This window comes from Megalobrama amblycephala, linkage group LG20 (genome assembly GCF_018812025.1).
Source record: "Megalobrama amblycephala isolate DHTTF-2021 linkage group LG20, ASM1881202v1, whole genome shotgun sequence".
NCBI lineage: Eukaryota > Metazoa > Chordata > Actinopteri > Cypriniformes > Xenocyprididae > Megalobrama > Megalobrama amblycephala.
The window spans coordinates 5,370,770-5,385,707 of record NC_063063.1 but is presented as its reverse complement, the minus strand read 5'-3'; the positions used below and the strand labels follow the sequence as shown (position 1 = coordinate 5,385,707).

The 14,938-nt window shown below is 37.0% G+C and overlaps 1 protein-coding gene across 1 annotated transcript in view; it reads left to right on the top strand.

The window, feature by feature from the left end:
- Positions 1-2,266: 2,266 nt before the first annotated feature.
- The window catches only part of itga3b (integrin, alpha 3b), a gene marked incomplete at its 5' end in the record, with an annotated part of 49,899 nt that continues 37,227 nt past the window's right edge, over positions 2,267-14,938 (top strand). Inside the window, one exon of the mRNA XM_048171585.1 lies at positions 2,267-2,439. Within this exon, the coding sequence (XP_048027542.1) occupies positions 2,267-2,439 (173 nt within the window). The remainder of the gene's footprint in view (positions 2,440-14,938) is intronic.

The following is a 14,938-nucleotide window of genomic DNA, read 5'->3' as shown; positions in this document are numbered from 1 at the left end:
GCATAATCACTCTGAAATGTAGAACACTTCACCTTAACATGTTAATTCAAATTCAGGTGCAAATTCAAGTGTTATATATGCTCAAACAGCAGCAGTACACACTGACTAAAGTTAAAAATATGAAATCATAATCAACCATCCCTTTAACAAGCACCACTAATTTACCCACTGTATTTCAATCTGGTTTTAAAACCGGTTTAGTATGAAAATCTTTACCCCAAACATATTTTCTGGAGCTTTAGAGTATCTCTATAGTGTGATCAACTTGGCTTTTGCCATTTACAAGGCACCAACTGTACTTTGCCATTTCCATTTTTTGCCAAAAATATTTGAGTGTTTTCATAGTATTTCCCTAAATGGATAATTCTAAAAGTCTGCTGACTTTCATGGGCATGCAGTCTCAAGGCTTAAGGGTAATCCAAAAAGGTCCAAAAAGCACATCTACAGGGAATATAAATTTAGTAGCAAATAAAAAAAAGTTTCCAAGCCTTTTTTATAGATTGAGATCTGCTTGGAGACTCATATCTGCTGCTGTGTTGTCCCATGAGCTGGAGTCTTCCTCCCTGTTACAGAAGCTGGGGCAGCCTGTCATTTTCCTGTGATCTGCTATCTACAAAGCTATTATTTCAGTTCAGAGAATGAATTCTTACCCCCAAACCATCCGCACCTCCATCCCCCACCTCCCTGAAAAAGGGAGGAGAAACTCCAAGGCATGACATGGCAGATAAGAGTGAGAGGGTGGTGGTGTTTTAAGGTCTCTGACACAAGTGGAATCAAGCCTTCCTGGTCCCAAACACACAAGCAGGCAAACATAATCATAAAACTAAGATCAAAATGTCTGGTAATAATGATATTTGAATGTTGATTCATTTCAGTCTGGTCTATGTTCAGTCAGTTCATGCTGTGATGATCTGGGGTCAGTCATTGGTCTGTTTTGAGTATTGCTCTTATCAGGACTGTTGTGTGACGGCACTTCTGCTCCAATCAGCTAATTCATCTTATGTGAATCTACATTGAATCTTACTTCTTTCCTGAATTTATTTGTTTATTTTCCATTTTAAATATGTTTTTGAGAGGGATATATTCTGCTAAGTTTGTGCCATTTTAAGTAAATGGGTGAATCTCACAAAAACCTCTGAAAAAAAATCCAAAATCAAAATAAATAATTCTAAATGCTATTATTATTTTATAAAATGTTTTGCTTGAAAATGCAGCTATTTTAATATTCCATTGTAATGTTACTGGCAATTATGCACATTAGATCAATGCAAAAAAAAAAATCTTTTTCATTACCTTGATTTAAAAAATTATTCAATTTCTATATTGAATTCTAAAATATTTATAGGGTCTAATTTGTTAGCATTAGTAAAAGCATTAGTTAACATGAACTAACTATGAACAATATATTTTACAGCATATTAACCTTCATTGCTGTTATACAAATCTAATTGTTCATTGTTTGTTCATGTTAGTTCACAGCGTATTAGCTGATATTAACATTTGATTTTAATAATGTATTAGTAAATGTAATTAACATTATAAATCCTGTATATGTATTGTTTATCATTAGTTGTAGATGTCTGATCTTAACAAATTAAACCATATTGTAAAGTGTACCTGTAGCCTACTGATATTATACTGATTTCATTTTAGGGGAAAAATAATCATTGTTATTAAGCAATGCGCTTAATTTTCATGGAAATAATTCCATAACTCTTTAATTTCTTTTTTCCCTTATATGTTGTTGTGAAATGTGACTTGGGCATGTTCTCGAGAGATTCACCCACGCCACTGTGGTAAAATTTGAATAACAAAACCTTGAAAAATGCAATCTTATGTACAGTACAACATAGCAACAAGTGAAGGTTTGTGTGTAACAGTGTGTGTATGTGTGTGAGAGAGAGAGAGAGAGAGAGAGAGAGGAGGGAGAGGGGAGAGGGGAGAGGGAGAGGGGAGAGAGATGGGGGGGGGGGGGGGTGGAATTTTAAGGACTCTCTCTCCTTATCAGACTTGTGGGACATTTCTAGTCCTCTATTTGTGGAAGAAGCAGGACTGGTCAAGTGTGGCGGGCAGCGGCAGGTCTGAATTCGCTGTGAGGGACGGGTGTGTGGAGGCGGGGAGCAGAGAGCAGCAAGAAACACCTTACAGCTCAGTGCCAGACCGTGAAAGGAGACGCTTACCTATGGCGTGTCATTGACCAGTTAACTCTTGTTGACTTTGGTTGTGCAAGTGGAAGAGAGAGAGCGAGAGAAGGGAATATTAAATATGGCTGGAAAAGTCTCTCCACTTGTGCTTATTCGTAATCTACGCGCTTCAAACGAACACTGGATTTAACATTGACGTGCAGTTCCCGGTCATCAAAGAGGGAAAAACCAAGGGCAGTTTATTTGGATTTTCTGTTGCATTGCATAAACAGACCGAAAAGACAAAGAAGAACTTGTAAGTACCCTCGGTTGCTTTGCAGAATGATATTAGGATATATATATATGTGTCGAAAGTTGTTTGTGTTGAGCTTTCTGAGCTGATCTAACACTAGAATAAGGAATACAAATGACGACACATATTCAATATCACAAACCCTTTAGATATTAATGTTCATTTCATGTCATATGAATGAATATTTAGTTGTGCGCATGCAGCGCATCTAAATAGACAAAAACACAACCTCTCTTTCGCACCTGCAGCGCTAGTGATGTCTGATTCGCGAATCATTTATTCGAGCCGATTCTGTTGAATGATTCGGTCGAACTGATTCGCAAAGCTTTCGTTGCCTCTTCTTCTGTAGGGTACTTTTGTATTTTGCTTATTCACTGATGTTGGCTATACGATAAGGGATATTTCAAGAGTAAAACTAACATGGTAATAATAAAAATCTCAGGCTATTATACTACTAAATATCATCATTAGTAATATTGTAAACAATATTGTAGTAGCTGCCTGATTGCTGAGTTCTAGCTGTTCCAAGCTTGTCATTAGCTGGTGCAGCTGGTAGACCATCTTGAACCAGAAACCAACAACCAGCTGTTCACACCAGCGCGGCAACCTCTCAAAGCATCAGTAGCTACTGATTCTTCAGTGAATCGGATCATTGAAACGAACCAACTGCGAAACGCAACCTCCTAAAAAAATTTCACAAGCTATTTAGGGCCTACTCATATAGCCTACATTATTTTTTTTTCCAGTTATAGGCTACTACCCTTGAGTTGTTCTGCTTGTGACATAACTTAAACTGAAATACATGACACCTTGATACTAGGCTACTACACTCTAAAAATGCTGTGTTGTTTCAACCCATGTTTGGGTCAAATATGGACAAACCCAACTGTTGGTTTACATTACATTTTAATCCCATATTTGACCCAAACATTGGTTGAAACAACCCAGCATTTTTTTAGAGTGTATGTTTTTCTGGAATGATACCATGGTAAAAGCATATATTTTTTTGGGTAATGACGTTGGCATTAATTAGCATGTGGCATTCAACTATCATAAATAGTCATTCAGCACTATGCAACAGTGTATGACACAATACTAATATTAATATTTTATACCATCCCTGTATCCATCCCTGTACCCCTGTACATTTCTGACCTGTTATACGTATTAGACTCATGTAAAAATTGCTCTATACCTACTTTAACACAGCTATAATTGAGAGCTTTTTTTTTTATAATACTATGAAGGGCGTACAAACTCTTTTTGTGGAGTATATCAGTTTACAATTTCTACAATGTTCTAGTTACTCTGCTAAAGGTCATTTGAATCCAAATCCGGTGAAATAGGACGGGTGTTAACGCACCAGCAGACGCCAAGAACAGTCAAAACAATAGGACTGTGTAGCTGGAGAAGGCAGGACAGTAGAGTACTGCGACTTTGAGGTCATTGCATTATTATTTTCCTTGTTATGAGAAATGCCTGCAGATTTTTAGACTACTTTTACCATTGCTGCTGGCTATGCCAAAGAAAAATTCACCTCAAGACATGGATTTAAAGCTAACTGTGGGCTGTGCTTTCACAAAGACAGGAAACAGTCTTTCAGATATAAACATTACATAATCTACTTTCTTTAGGCTTTTACAGTTGTTATAGTAAGATATTGTGTGCTGTCAGAAGTGTTTTCTTGCTTCAAAGTAACTATCTTCAAAGATATCTACAGGTTTTGTTCGGCAGAGCTCTGTCATTCCCTCATATCCTGTGCCGGTAAAACCTGTTGCCTGCAGAGACTGTTTATGCTCCTGATAAACCTATTACCCTCTCTGTGGTCGCTTTCAAAAGGAAAACTCTCAGCAATGGCTTGCTGCTATGTATCAAAGCATGTTGTACCAGAATTAGTGACACAAATACGGGTCAGCACCTCGCTTTAGTGAGAAAATGTATGTAATTGTCGCTGATGTATTTTTTGAAGCTGTCAGTTATGCCTCTGTTGTGGGATCATAGGGAGTTCCCCCAAATAGCTCTTTCCTTATTTGTGATTTCCTGCTAATTAAGAGCCTATCGTCTAGTTTCATCTATACAAGCCCTGAAGGAATCACTTCTAAGAACCGTGGAATCTCCTTTTTGCCAATGCTTTGAAAGTAATCGCCTAAATCACTTCTCTTTTTTGACCTTTATGTTTCATCAAGCTGTTATAAATTCACCACTTAATGCAGTGTTATTGTTGAAGGACTGGATCGATGCGCTGTGCAGTCTGGGGATTGTGATATTGTCCAGGCTCTGAAACATGAGAGGGGGCCACATGGTCACAGTGAGTGCGTCCATCATCACTCAGGCGTGTGCTACACTGGTACAGAAATGGCATTTTGGATCTTTTAAGAAGGCTAGACGGGCAGATGCACGGTTAAAGAAGACCCAGCTGTGTTCACTTAACTATCTGCCAGCCACTTAAATAGACCCTATAAGATACTTTACATGCTATAAAACCGACAGAACGCCGGCTCGTGAAAGGCCATCTAATAAAGTCAGTGCAGTGGACCTCATCATTAAATTGATGGCCCAAATGTAATTTTTTTTTTTTAATATACATTATACACTCTAAAAAATGCTGGGTTAAAAACAACCCAAGTTGGGTTGAAAATGGACAAACCCAGCGGTTGGGTTAAATATTTGCCCAACCTGAGTAGTTTTATTTAACTCAACTATTGTTTAAAAATTACTGTATCGCTTGCTTAAAATGAACCCAAAATATGTTGGAAAATATCATTTATTAATATATTTAATGAATAATAATCAAACATTGAACATTTGATTATTATTGTTGCCTCTAGTAATTATGTGTCTGATTTTTAATTTCCAACCTATTTTGGGTTCATTTTAAGCCAGCCATATAGTAATTTTTAAACAATAGTTGGGTTAAATAAAACTTAAATAAAACATTTAACCCAACTGCTGGGTTAAAACAACCCAATCGCTGGGTGTGTCCATTTTCAGCCCAGCAAGTTCTTTAAAATTATTGAATTTAAAATTAAAGTTCTAAATTCTGACTTTATGTATATGTCATTATATTAAAAAACATTATATATTGTTACATAATTCATTAATCTTTGTTAACGTTAGTTAACAAAAATACATCTGTTCATTGTTAGTTCATGTTAGCTCAGGTCCATTGAATAAAATTAACAGATACAACTTTTGATTTTAATGTATTAGTGAATGTAGAAACGAACATTCACGAATTAAAATTAATAAATGCTTTATTATACATATTTTTCATTGTTAGTTGATGTAAACGAAACTTTTTTAAGCTCATTTGTAAAATACCATGGTTGAATCTGTTTTTAATTACTTGTAAAATAGATTTAAATGTGTATATATACATTTTTAAAATAAAAATATTTTTTATATTTTTTTGGTTTATTTTTTTATTTTTATTTTTCATTGGATGAATGATTGGATGATTTTCATTATTGTGCTATAGTGAAGAACACAAGATTTATTTTTAGGATTATGGTACTGACAATTTGGGATAAAATATGCTATACAATATAAAACACTGTTGTAATTAAAAAAAAAAAAAATGCATGAGGGCATTGATGCATCTTATGAAAGAGATCTAATCAAATCTCTTGTTACTGTAGGCTATGTTTGTCTAAGCAGGACACTTCCCAGACCCCTCTCTTCTCTCAGCATATCCCTGGGAGATGGAATGTGCTGGCTCAAACTGAAGCTTTTCAAATGAAAAGAGACAAATACATTTCTCTGATATTCTAAATTTTACAACCAAAAACCAAATGTCTGCACTCTCTCACCACAGAGACTGGTTTTAGTGGAGCATGAGGAGTGTGAAGATTTAAATAATGCATGAGTGGGATGTGATCACCTACTTACAACATGCATTAACACTGCTTTTACAGCTTTTAGTGTGAAATGGAGACATATATGCTAGGAAGAGGCAAGGTAGGTGAATGATTTGCCTTTTAGGGCTTTTTAGGGAGTAACATGGTGTGCCCCATGATATACAAAGGCAGCATATCTCATTTACTTTAGTTTAACTTGAAGAACTAAAATACACTAAAACAAATACAAAATGAATAAAGTCTTAATTTAAAATATTTAAAAAAATAAAACAAAAACCTGCAACAAATTACTTAACTTTAACTAAAAATTAAAGTGAAAAAATAATTCAAAATATTAACTATACTAGCATATCAGTGATACTAAAATAACACTAGTCCCACTTATAGAGAACCATCTTCATATCATAAATGTGACAATATATAAGGAAATTGGTCCAAAGAAGAACATAAATGAGCATTTGCTTTTTATAAACTGATTTTAACTTGGTTTTATTAGGGGATGGTCTTTATCTCCTCAGGAATGAATCGCATCATTATTCACGATCATTCATGCCTCCGCGCATATGGCCTTTCAAACAAAAACTTACGAAATTTAAATCATTATGTTGTGAATTATTGAAATTTAAATCAATATTATGTGAATTAGTGATGATTTTCAGATCATTTTGTAACAAAAACTCTAGTCTTCAAGATCCAGTACTCAAAAGTCTATGTTTAGTATGTGTTTTATGGTCTTATTTCAGTGACTTAATTTTTTTTTTGTTTTTCAACAACCATGCGTAAACATTATTTTCTCAAAATTACAAACATGTACATACATGTTGCTCACATGTTATTGTAGCCCGGTTTGTGCTGAATACCGTGTAATCTGACTTTAGTCATCGATATGTTTATAACCAACTGAAAAAATCTCAAATGTCAGGGCAACTTCTCCAGGGCCAAAACCCCCTCAGACCCCAGAGGGTTAGCTATGGATTGGATCATCAATTGCTGGAGAAGCAATTAATTATATTTTCATTAAAGATACCACAGACAAACATTTCTGTGCACCAATGAATCATGTACAGTAAGTCCAGGAATATTTTTTTAAGAAAGTAAAAGGAGTCATTTTTAATTTCAGGTCTGCTAGAGTAAAGTTTTCATATTCCCACTTGATCCCTTTTCAGAGATGGCAGCCTTTCAGAGCACAAAACAAATATATACCCCTCTTACGACCTCTTTAAACAGCTCATTCAGCATGGAGTGCCCAGTGGTTCTTTATGTTCTCTTCCTGTGCAGAAGCTAGTGGTGTTGTGTTCGGCTCTTTGATTGGTTCTTCCAGTCTTGTGACCCTGTGGAATGCTGAGAATTCCTCATCCTGCCCTGCTCAAGTGGACCTGCCAGGTTGCAGGTTGGGACAGGACCGAGAGCTTGGGAACCTCTGAAACAGAGGAGGATTACGGCGCTATTAGAGGCCTGCAAACCAGACAGGCAGACATGCACAGTCATTTGGGCCTCAAAGTGAGAGTTTATTAAATGCTGTGCTTTTGTTTTTTGATTGAGAGTAAGAACAGATCAATGGGTCTGATTCCTCTGAGTCACACATTTAATTAAATGAAGGAAAAAGTGTTGCTGAGCCAGGCCTCAAATGTCTGCAAACTATGGCTCAAGGCATTGTTCTTTCATTCGATAGGCATGATCTTCTCTTAAAATCTGTTATTGAGAGTTTAAACTCTTTGGTAACTTTAAACATTCAACTCCCTCAAACATCACTCTTGCTACATAAATAATTCAAATAGTCTTTTCCTGGTATTTCATTCTCAGCTCCCACAATCCTCACTGGCATACCTCCCTCATTCTGATTGTTTATGTAAAATTAATGAGCTCTAGAGCAAATGTTTGCATGGAATCTCACATTCCCAGGATTATACTTTTGTGTCACTATATTTAAATGAGAAAAATGCATATGGAAGACTTTGTTTATGAGTGAATATACAGAGAATGAGCTGTTCATGGTGCTTCAGTGCTTGGCATGAATACGTGAGATTTGGCAACCCTCCAGCATTCTCATTTTTCATCCCGGCCGCTACACTGTTTGATTCAGGTGTGGGTCTTTCAAAGCCCCAGCTGTGTGCCATGATGATACCCTGTAGGATTTTGCACTGATTTGTTGACTGATGAGCCTGGCTCTCCATTGATATGTAGGATTTGTATGCATGCAGCGATGATGACATTCATCATTTAGACATTAGAGAGATATCACCAGAATTAGAACTTAGTTTTTTTTGCCAATTCTATTTTTACAAGCAATTAATAGCCTTCAGGAACAAATTTTAAAGCAACAGTTTGTGTGCGAAAAGGATCACTTGTTCACCCTCAGGTCATTCCAAACCAGTGTGGCATTTTTTCTTCTGTGGAAAACTTATTTGATGAAAGTGAATGGGGGAATGTGTGCTGTGAAGACAAGGAGTTATCATTTTTGGTGAACTATTCCTTTAAAGAACTAGTTCAATTCAGAATTAAAATTTCCTGATAATTTACTCACCCCCATGTCATCCAAGATGTTTATATCTTTCTTCAGTCAAAAGGAAATTAAGGTTTTTGAGGAAAACATTCCGGGATTTTTCTCCATTATAGTGGACTTCAACGGTAACCAATGGGTTGAAGGTCCAAATTGCAGTTTCAGTGCAGCTTTAAAGGGATCTACACGATCCCAGCCGAGGGATTAAGGGTCTTGTCTAGAGAAACCATCGGTCTTCAGTGCTTCCCACAGGTTTGCAATATACTTGCAGTGGTAGCCGGGTGAAAAATCCTCCTATTACCCACGGCACAAAAATGGTCTACTACATGTGACAAACAAATAATGTGTGATTTTTAACATTATTTTTATTCATTTAATTTTAATTACATAGCATACTATTACATTTAATTACATACTAATATTATGCATTATTATGCATTGTAAATTATGCAAAATTACAGCATTTAAATGGTTCTCCTTTTCCTATGTTCTCCTTGCTGTCATATAGTGTCTCTCTCAGTGAATGGGACACAGATTTTACTAGTAAAATTTACATAATGAATAATTTGTGTGTCATATTATGTTCTTAGTCTTTTCTTCCTGTGGGGGAGACTACAATAATTTAATATGAATTAAATGGTAATCAAATTTTAAATACAATTTATTGTGCAACCAAAATACCAATAATGCCCAAAAGAAAAAGAAAAAACTTAGCTTGTGACTTTTAATTATAAACAGGCCCGAAATACACCGGGACCCTTATTTTGAAATGTCTGTACTATTGCAGGCTGATCCTTCAGATTCTTACAACCGTATAAAACGTTTTATATAAAGGCCATAAAGTAGACATTGTAATAATTCATTAACTTGAGTTCATTAGCAATCGCTTGGCATAAATCTGCGCTTTTCATTGATTGAGAATCACTTTGAAGCAGTCTGAAGCGCTGTTGCGTGAGCTTGTAGAACGCGCAACAGCGCCCCCTTGTGACTTTGCAACATGTAGCACCTGTGGGAATGTTAGCGGGAGTAAACAGTTCTGACGCACACATAACGAGCAGGTACGAAACGAATAGTTAATCGATCGCGGATGGTTTCATTATCTTGGGCGGATATAAAAGTATAAGAGGATAAAAATAATAAAAGCAATAATGTGTCTCCAATATACTTGGGCGGCCGTTATTATACCTGGGCGGCCCGCCCAAGTAAAGTCTATGTGTGGGAAGCACTGGGTCATTTTCTAAAAAAAAAAAGAAATAAAAATGTATATACTTTTTTAACCACAAATGCTCATCTTGCACTGCTCTGCGATGCACCACTCATTACGTAATTACGTCAGAAAGGTCACCTGGAACGTGATGTAGGCGGAAGTACTGCAGTAGGTCTCATTTTCTCCTCCAACTTCAAAATCGTCTGACATCGTTGTTTTACCTTTTTTGTAAAGGGCTTTTGACTTAGTCTTTGCATGTTCACTTTGTAGACACTGGATCGGTACTTCTGCCTACGTCACGTGTGACCTTTCCAGCGTTTTTAGTCGTTTTTGCAGATCTGTGTGAACGGGGATCATTTTGACAATGGTGAAAAATGCAAAGGAAAATCTTTTTTATTTTTAGTAAATCGTTGTCGAGTAAACTTGCCCTAAAAAAGTGTATTATAAATAATGACTAGGTTTCATTTTCTTAAGAAAATGTGAGTTGTGCTTGTCCATTTAGAATTGCTTTGCTGTGAATGGTTGCTAGGGTTTTATAGTCGTAATTGTTCTAACTGTTATGGGACAGTTGAGACTGAAGTCTGTTTTACAGATTATCTCAAGCTGAGCTGTACATATCTGGCCATCAAAAGACCCCAACTGGGAAGATCATGAGGTCCTCACCATTCTCATCAGGGAACTGGCTTTAATTTCTCATCCTGAGCAGATTATATCAGATGAGAAGGAGTGAAGGTGTGTCACGGATAAGTGAAAATGGTCACCTAGGGAGCTGGATACGTCTGGTTGTTCGCTCATCATTACTCAGTGCTCTCAGGAAACGTGATACAAAGGACCCGCACCTTTCAACACATACAGGAGGATACAAATTACATGACCCCAGAGACCAGACACTGTTCACAGAACAAATGCGTCATGCACCATCAGGCTATTTTGTTCCGCATTTGATTAGAATGAAATGATTTAGGGACTATAATGGTTTATTAAGATGTTAGCGGCCATGTATTTTCCATAAAACATGTTGCTTTTTTTAACACTGTATTGGTGTTCTTCAAACATTCTGGTTTGGATTTGTACATGTCTAAATCTCTAATTCTAAAGTTGCAGTCATGTTTTGCTGACAAAAGTTCATTCTCAAATATCTAAACATTCTTATTTCATGATACATTTATTTGAGAAGTAAATGTGACTTAAGATATTAAGTCTTCTTGTTTTATGAAAAATTTGTGAGTTTATGTTTAAAATTACAACAAATATCTGCCAGTGGGGTCAGAAAATGAAACAAGATTTTTTTTCAGACATTTTCAGACATTTGTTCTTGTTTTAAGCATAAACTTACTTAAATTTTGATCATTTTTTTCAGTAAAGAGGACTTAATATCTTCAGTAATATTGCTTCTTTAGTAAATGTATCTTGATTTAAGGATATATATTTAGATATTTGTACTGGAAAACAAGTCAAAAATACTGAGTAAGAAAATCAACACTTTGAACAATTTGAACACTTTGCAAAATTTGTGTAGGAAAATGTTTCACCCTCATGTGAAATTCCCATTCACGTGGATTCCTATTTAAATGACTGGATTTCACCTACCAAAACTCACTGAACAGTGGTAAATGTGTCTGCAGTTTAAGTATTAAACTTTTTCAATTCATTTTAATTGATCCATTTAACATATACAGTGCAAACTTTGATTTGTAAATAAAAGTAAAGTATGATAAAGATCAAGTATGCATGAAATCTACAGTAATAATTAAGTAAATATTGAGTTAGATTTATCAAATTTTCAGAATACAATATGTAACCAACAGGCATGTCATAGCACTATTTGCATACTGAATCACAATTGGCCTTTTTTTCGTAGTCATTTGCATACTGAATTATGATTTAAAACTTTATGTGTATTCTTTTGCTGTATTGTAAACACTGCTGTTTCCTTCAGGACGTGCAGATCTAGTATGTTGATCCTTCTAGAGTGTCGGTTGCAGTGCAAGTCCATAGCCAATGTCTCTCATCAATATTTTTCTCCTTTTCCCACTGTTTGCAAATCAGAGCAAAGACAACTGTGTAATCTGCAATTAGTTGTGTAGAGCGCCCACCAACATGGCAGAAGATAAAACATTGTCTTTAAGTGTGTGTGTAGGGTCTTCAGTTGGCTTATTCAGCATATTCATCCAAGCACTCCCACCTTTACCAATAAGAAAGGAATGGTGCATCCAACACAAATTAGCTAAACAACAGTCAGCAGCTTTCAGAGAGTCAGATTTAGGTCTCCTACAGTGGAAGTGAGAGGTGCTGGATGTGCTTTTCTGGGGCCCCTCAGCATGAGCTTCTGATTTGTATGGATTAGAGAACTGCAGCTGAAGATGTTCAGGCCACCATGAAATCTATTTTGCTCAGGTCATTGTGGTCAAGTCACAGTCAGACTTCTGACTATTGACATAAAAGTCTGGTCCACACTGAAGCTTATTCTGGCCAAAAAATACTTGAGACTGACATGAAAACTGACGAATCACAGTTTGTTTTTTCTAAAATAGTTGACAACACAAATCTGACTAATGACTATTTATACTGCACAATTAATCGTATTTTAATCATGACCACAGTGTGCCTCTCTTGATTACTTATGCATAATTTGCCCACTGGTATTTATCCTGTATTTTTTTTTTTTGCATTTGCATTTGACATTTCCATTATCTTGTACTGGTAAGCTTATAGTATGTATGAGCTTATATGCTTAGGGTTCCCAGATGTCAAAAATCCCCAAATCGGAACTTTTCTCTTAAATTGATAAATGTTGCGCGTTTAATGAGTGATAAATGAGTGTTTTACTTAATCTTCCCAACCTGGTAATCATGCACGCTCTCTGTGCTGAAAAACACTTATAATCTAAAAACTAAGACAAAAATGTATGTTGAAGTTTAGCAATCTCAGTTGTAATATTCTGCTCAGAAGAATGGGTAATACAGCCAGTCTAGGGCTTTTCACACTGCGCTTAACCCTGGGTTATTGTTGTTCTAAACCCCCTTTGAACCTCAGGTACAGAAACGTTTCACACTTGTAATTTAGAAGCAAGGTTAGCACTGCTTTTTACCCTTGCCCTGGAGCTTTTACAGACGTGTGCTGTGTGAAATGAAGCAGTATTTGAATGTTTTGACTAGATTCTTACCCGCAACCCACAACCAATCTCGTGCCTTATATTCACGTGCTTTGGACAGTCATGGCATGTTGTATAGCCTATAAACAGTCATTTCATAATTTCATTCTTAAAGTCTGCGTGAACTGGAAGTTGCAAACGACTTTTCTCCAGTGTTGTGATGTATTTCCAAGTGAAACGGAATATTGAATAGAGGGCAGAGTTTTCCTTTAGTGCTCCTCCTCTCCATCTCTCGCTCATAGCAGACGAAGGGTTGCAGAGGAGTGGTTAACGCGTTTTCAACCCAAGCCGTCAAACTGACGTTATCAGAGAAGGAACGCCATTTCAGACTGGAAGTAACTTTTCAGGTTTTGATTAAAGATTACCGCGATGAACAATTTTTTTCTGTTTTAAATTGCACTGATTAATTGTTTACCACAAGACTAGTAATATGCACTAACAAAGTAAATAAGGTCAATTTTGATTTCATGTGTACTTTAACTTTAGAGTCCAAAAAGTCTGTTCAGAAAAGAACTTGTAGTACAGTCAGCAATGTGTAACATGACAAACTGCACCGCTATAACCTTTGTTAGCAGGTCACATCCGTTGTTCATCCAACACACTGACATCACAAATGTGCCAATAAGGATGTTAACCTAGGGTTTAGGAATGTACAGTGTGAAACAGCAGCATTTCTGTCAGGACCACTATTGTCAAATATGATTGATAATGCATAGAGTTTGTATTGGCGGTATGGTTCTGTTCTGGACAAGAACTCCCTGCGCATCCATGCAGCCTAGCATGGATAAGAGCAGGGAGAGCAGCAATAACCCCCTAGGATAAACAGAACAGAACCAATATATGCAGATATATTAATGTCAATAATTTAACATGAACACATATTTCAAGAATAGTTTGATTCAGAGGAATCATAAGGCCAATCCTGACTGGAGAGAGGAGGAGCTGGAGATGGAGGAGGGTAATAAGCTCCTGAGAAATGCAATAGCTGCTGATAATACTGAAGAGCTTATATATGGATGCTGTGATAGGCGTCGTATTCCTATAGGTAGACGTAAGTCACCTGGGAGTCAGGTGATGCGAGCTTGACTGACGTGATCTGACAGAACTGATGCTAATGCTGGATATCTTCTTCTTTAGGTCCATCTGCATGAAACCGGTCCTACTCGGCCAGCTCCAAGCGGGATTCGAACCGGGGTCTCTGGCATGGGAGGCGGGCCAGCTAACAAGGGCACTAAAGACCATAGTCTCTAATGTCAGTTGCTAGCTTGCCTCTTGAGGCCAGGGGAGTGAAGTGGTGGAGGCGTGCTAGAGGCTGTTGTTTTTAGCATCCTTGTTAGTGCGCCCACATACCATGCCAAAGACACCGGTTCGAGTTCCGTTCGGAGTGGGTCAAGCAGGACCGGTTACATGTGCTACAAGGCACATTAGGCAGCAAGTGTATTGGTTGCGTTCAGCTGCATGTGATTCGGCTTCTTCTCAAATAATGCCAGCTCACTTTAATTCCTCTTTGAATGTGCTTCGCCAGGTCTTTTACGGCCTTTCTTGCCTTCAGCGTCCACTGGGCAGCATCAATGTCAGTGCAGTTTTTGCTAGGCATTGTTCCGATTGCCGCAGAATGTGACCTGCCAGTTTGATATGACAATCAGACACCATGGTGGAAAGTCTGGGTTTTAGCCCTGTGCAGAATATCTTCGTTAGTAACGTGGTCGTGGTACATGATGCAGAGAATGCATCTGAGGCACCGCTGGTGGAACATGTCCAGCTTGTGGACAATGTGCACTTTT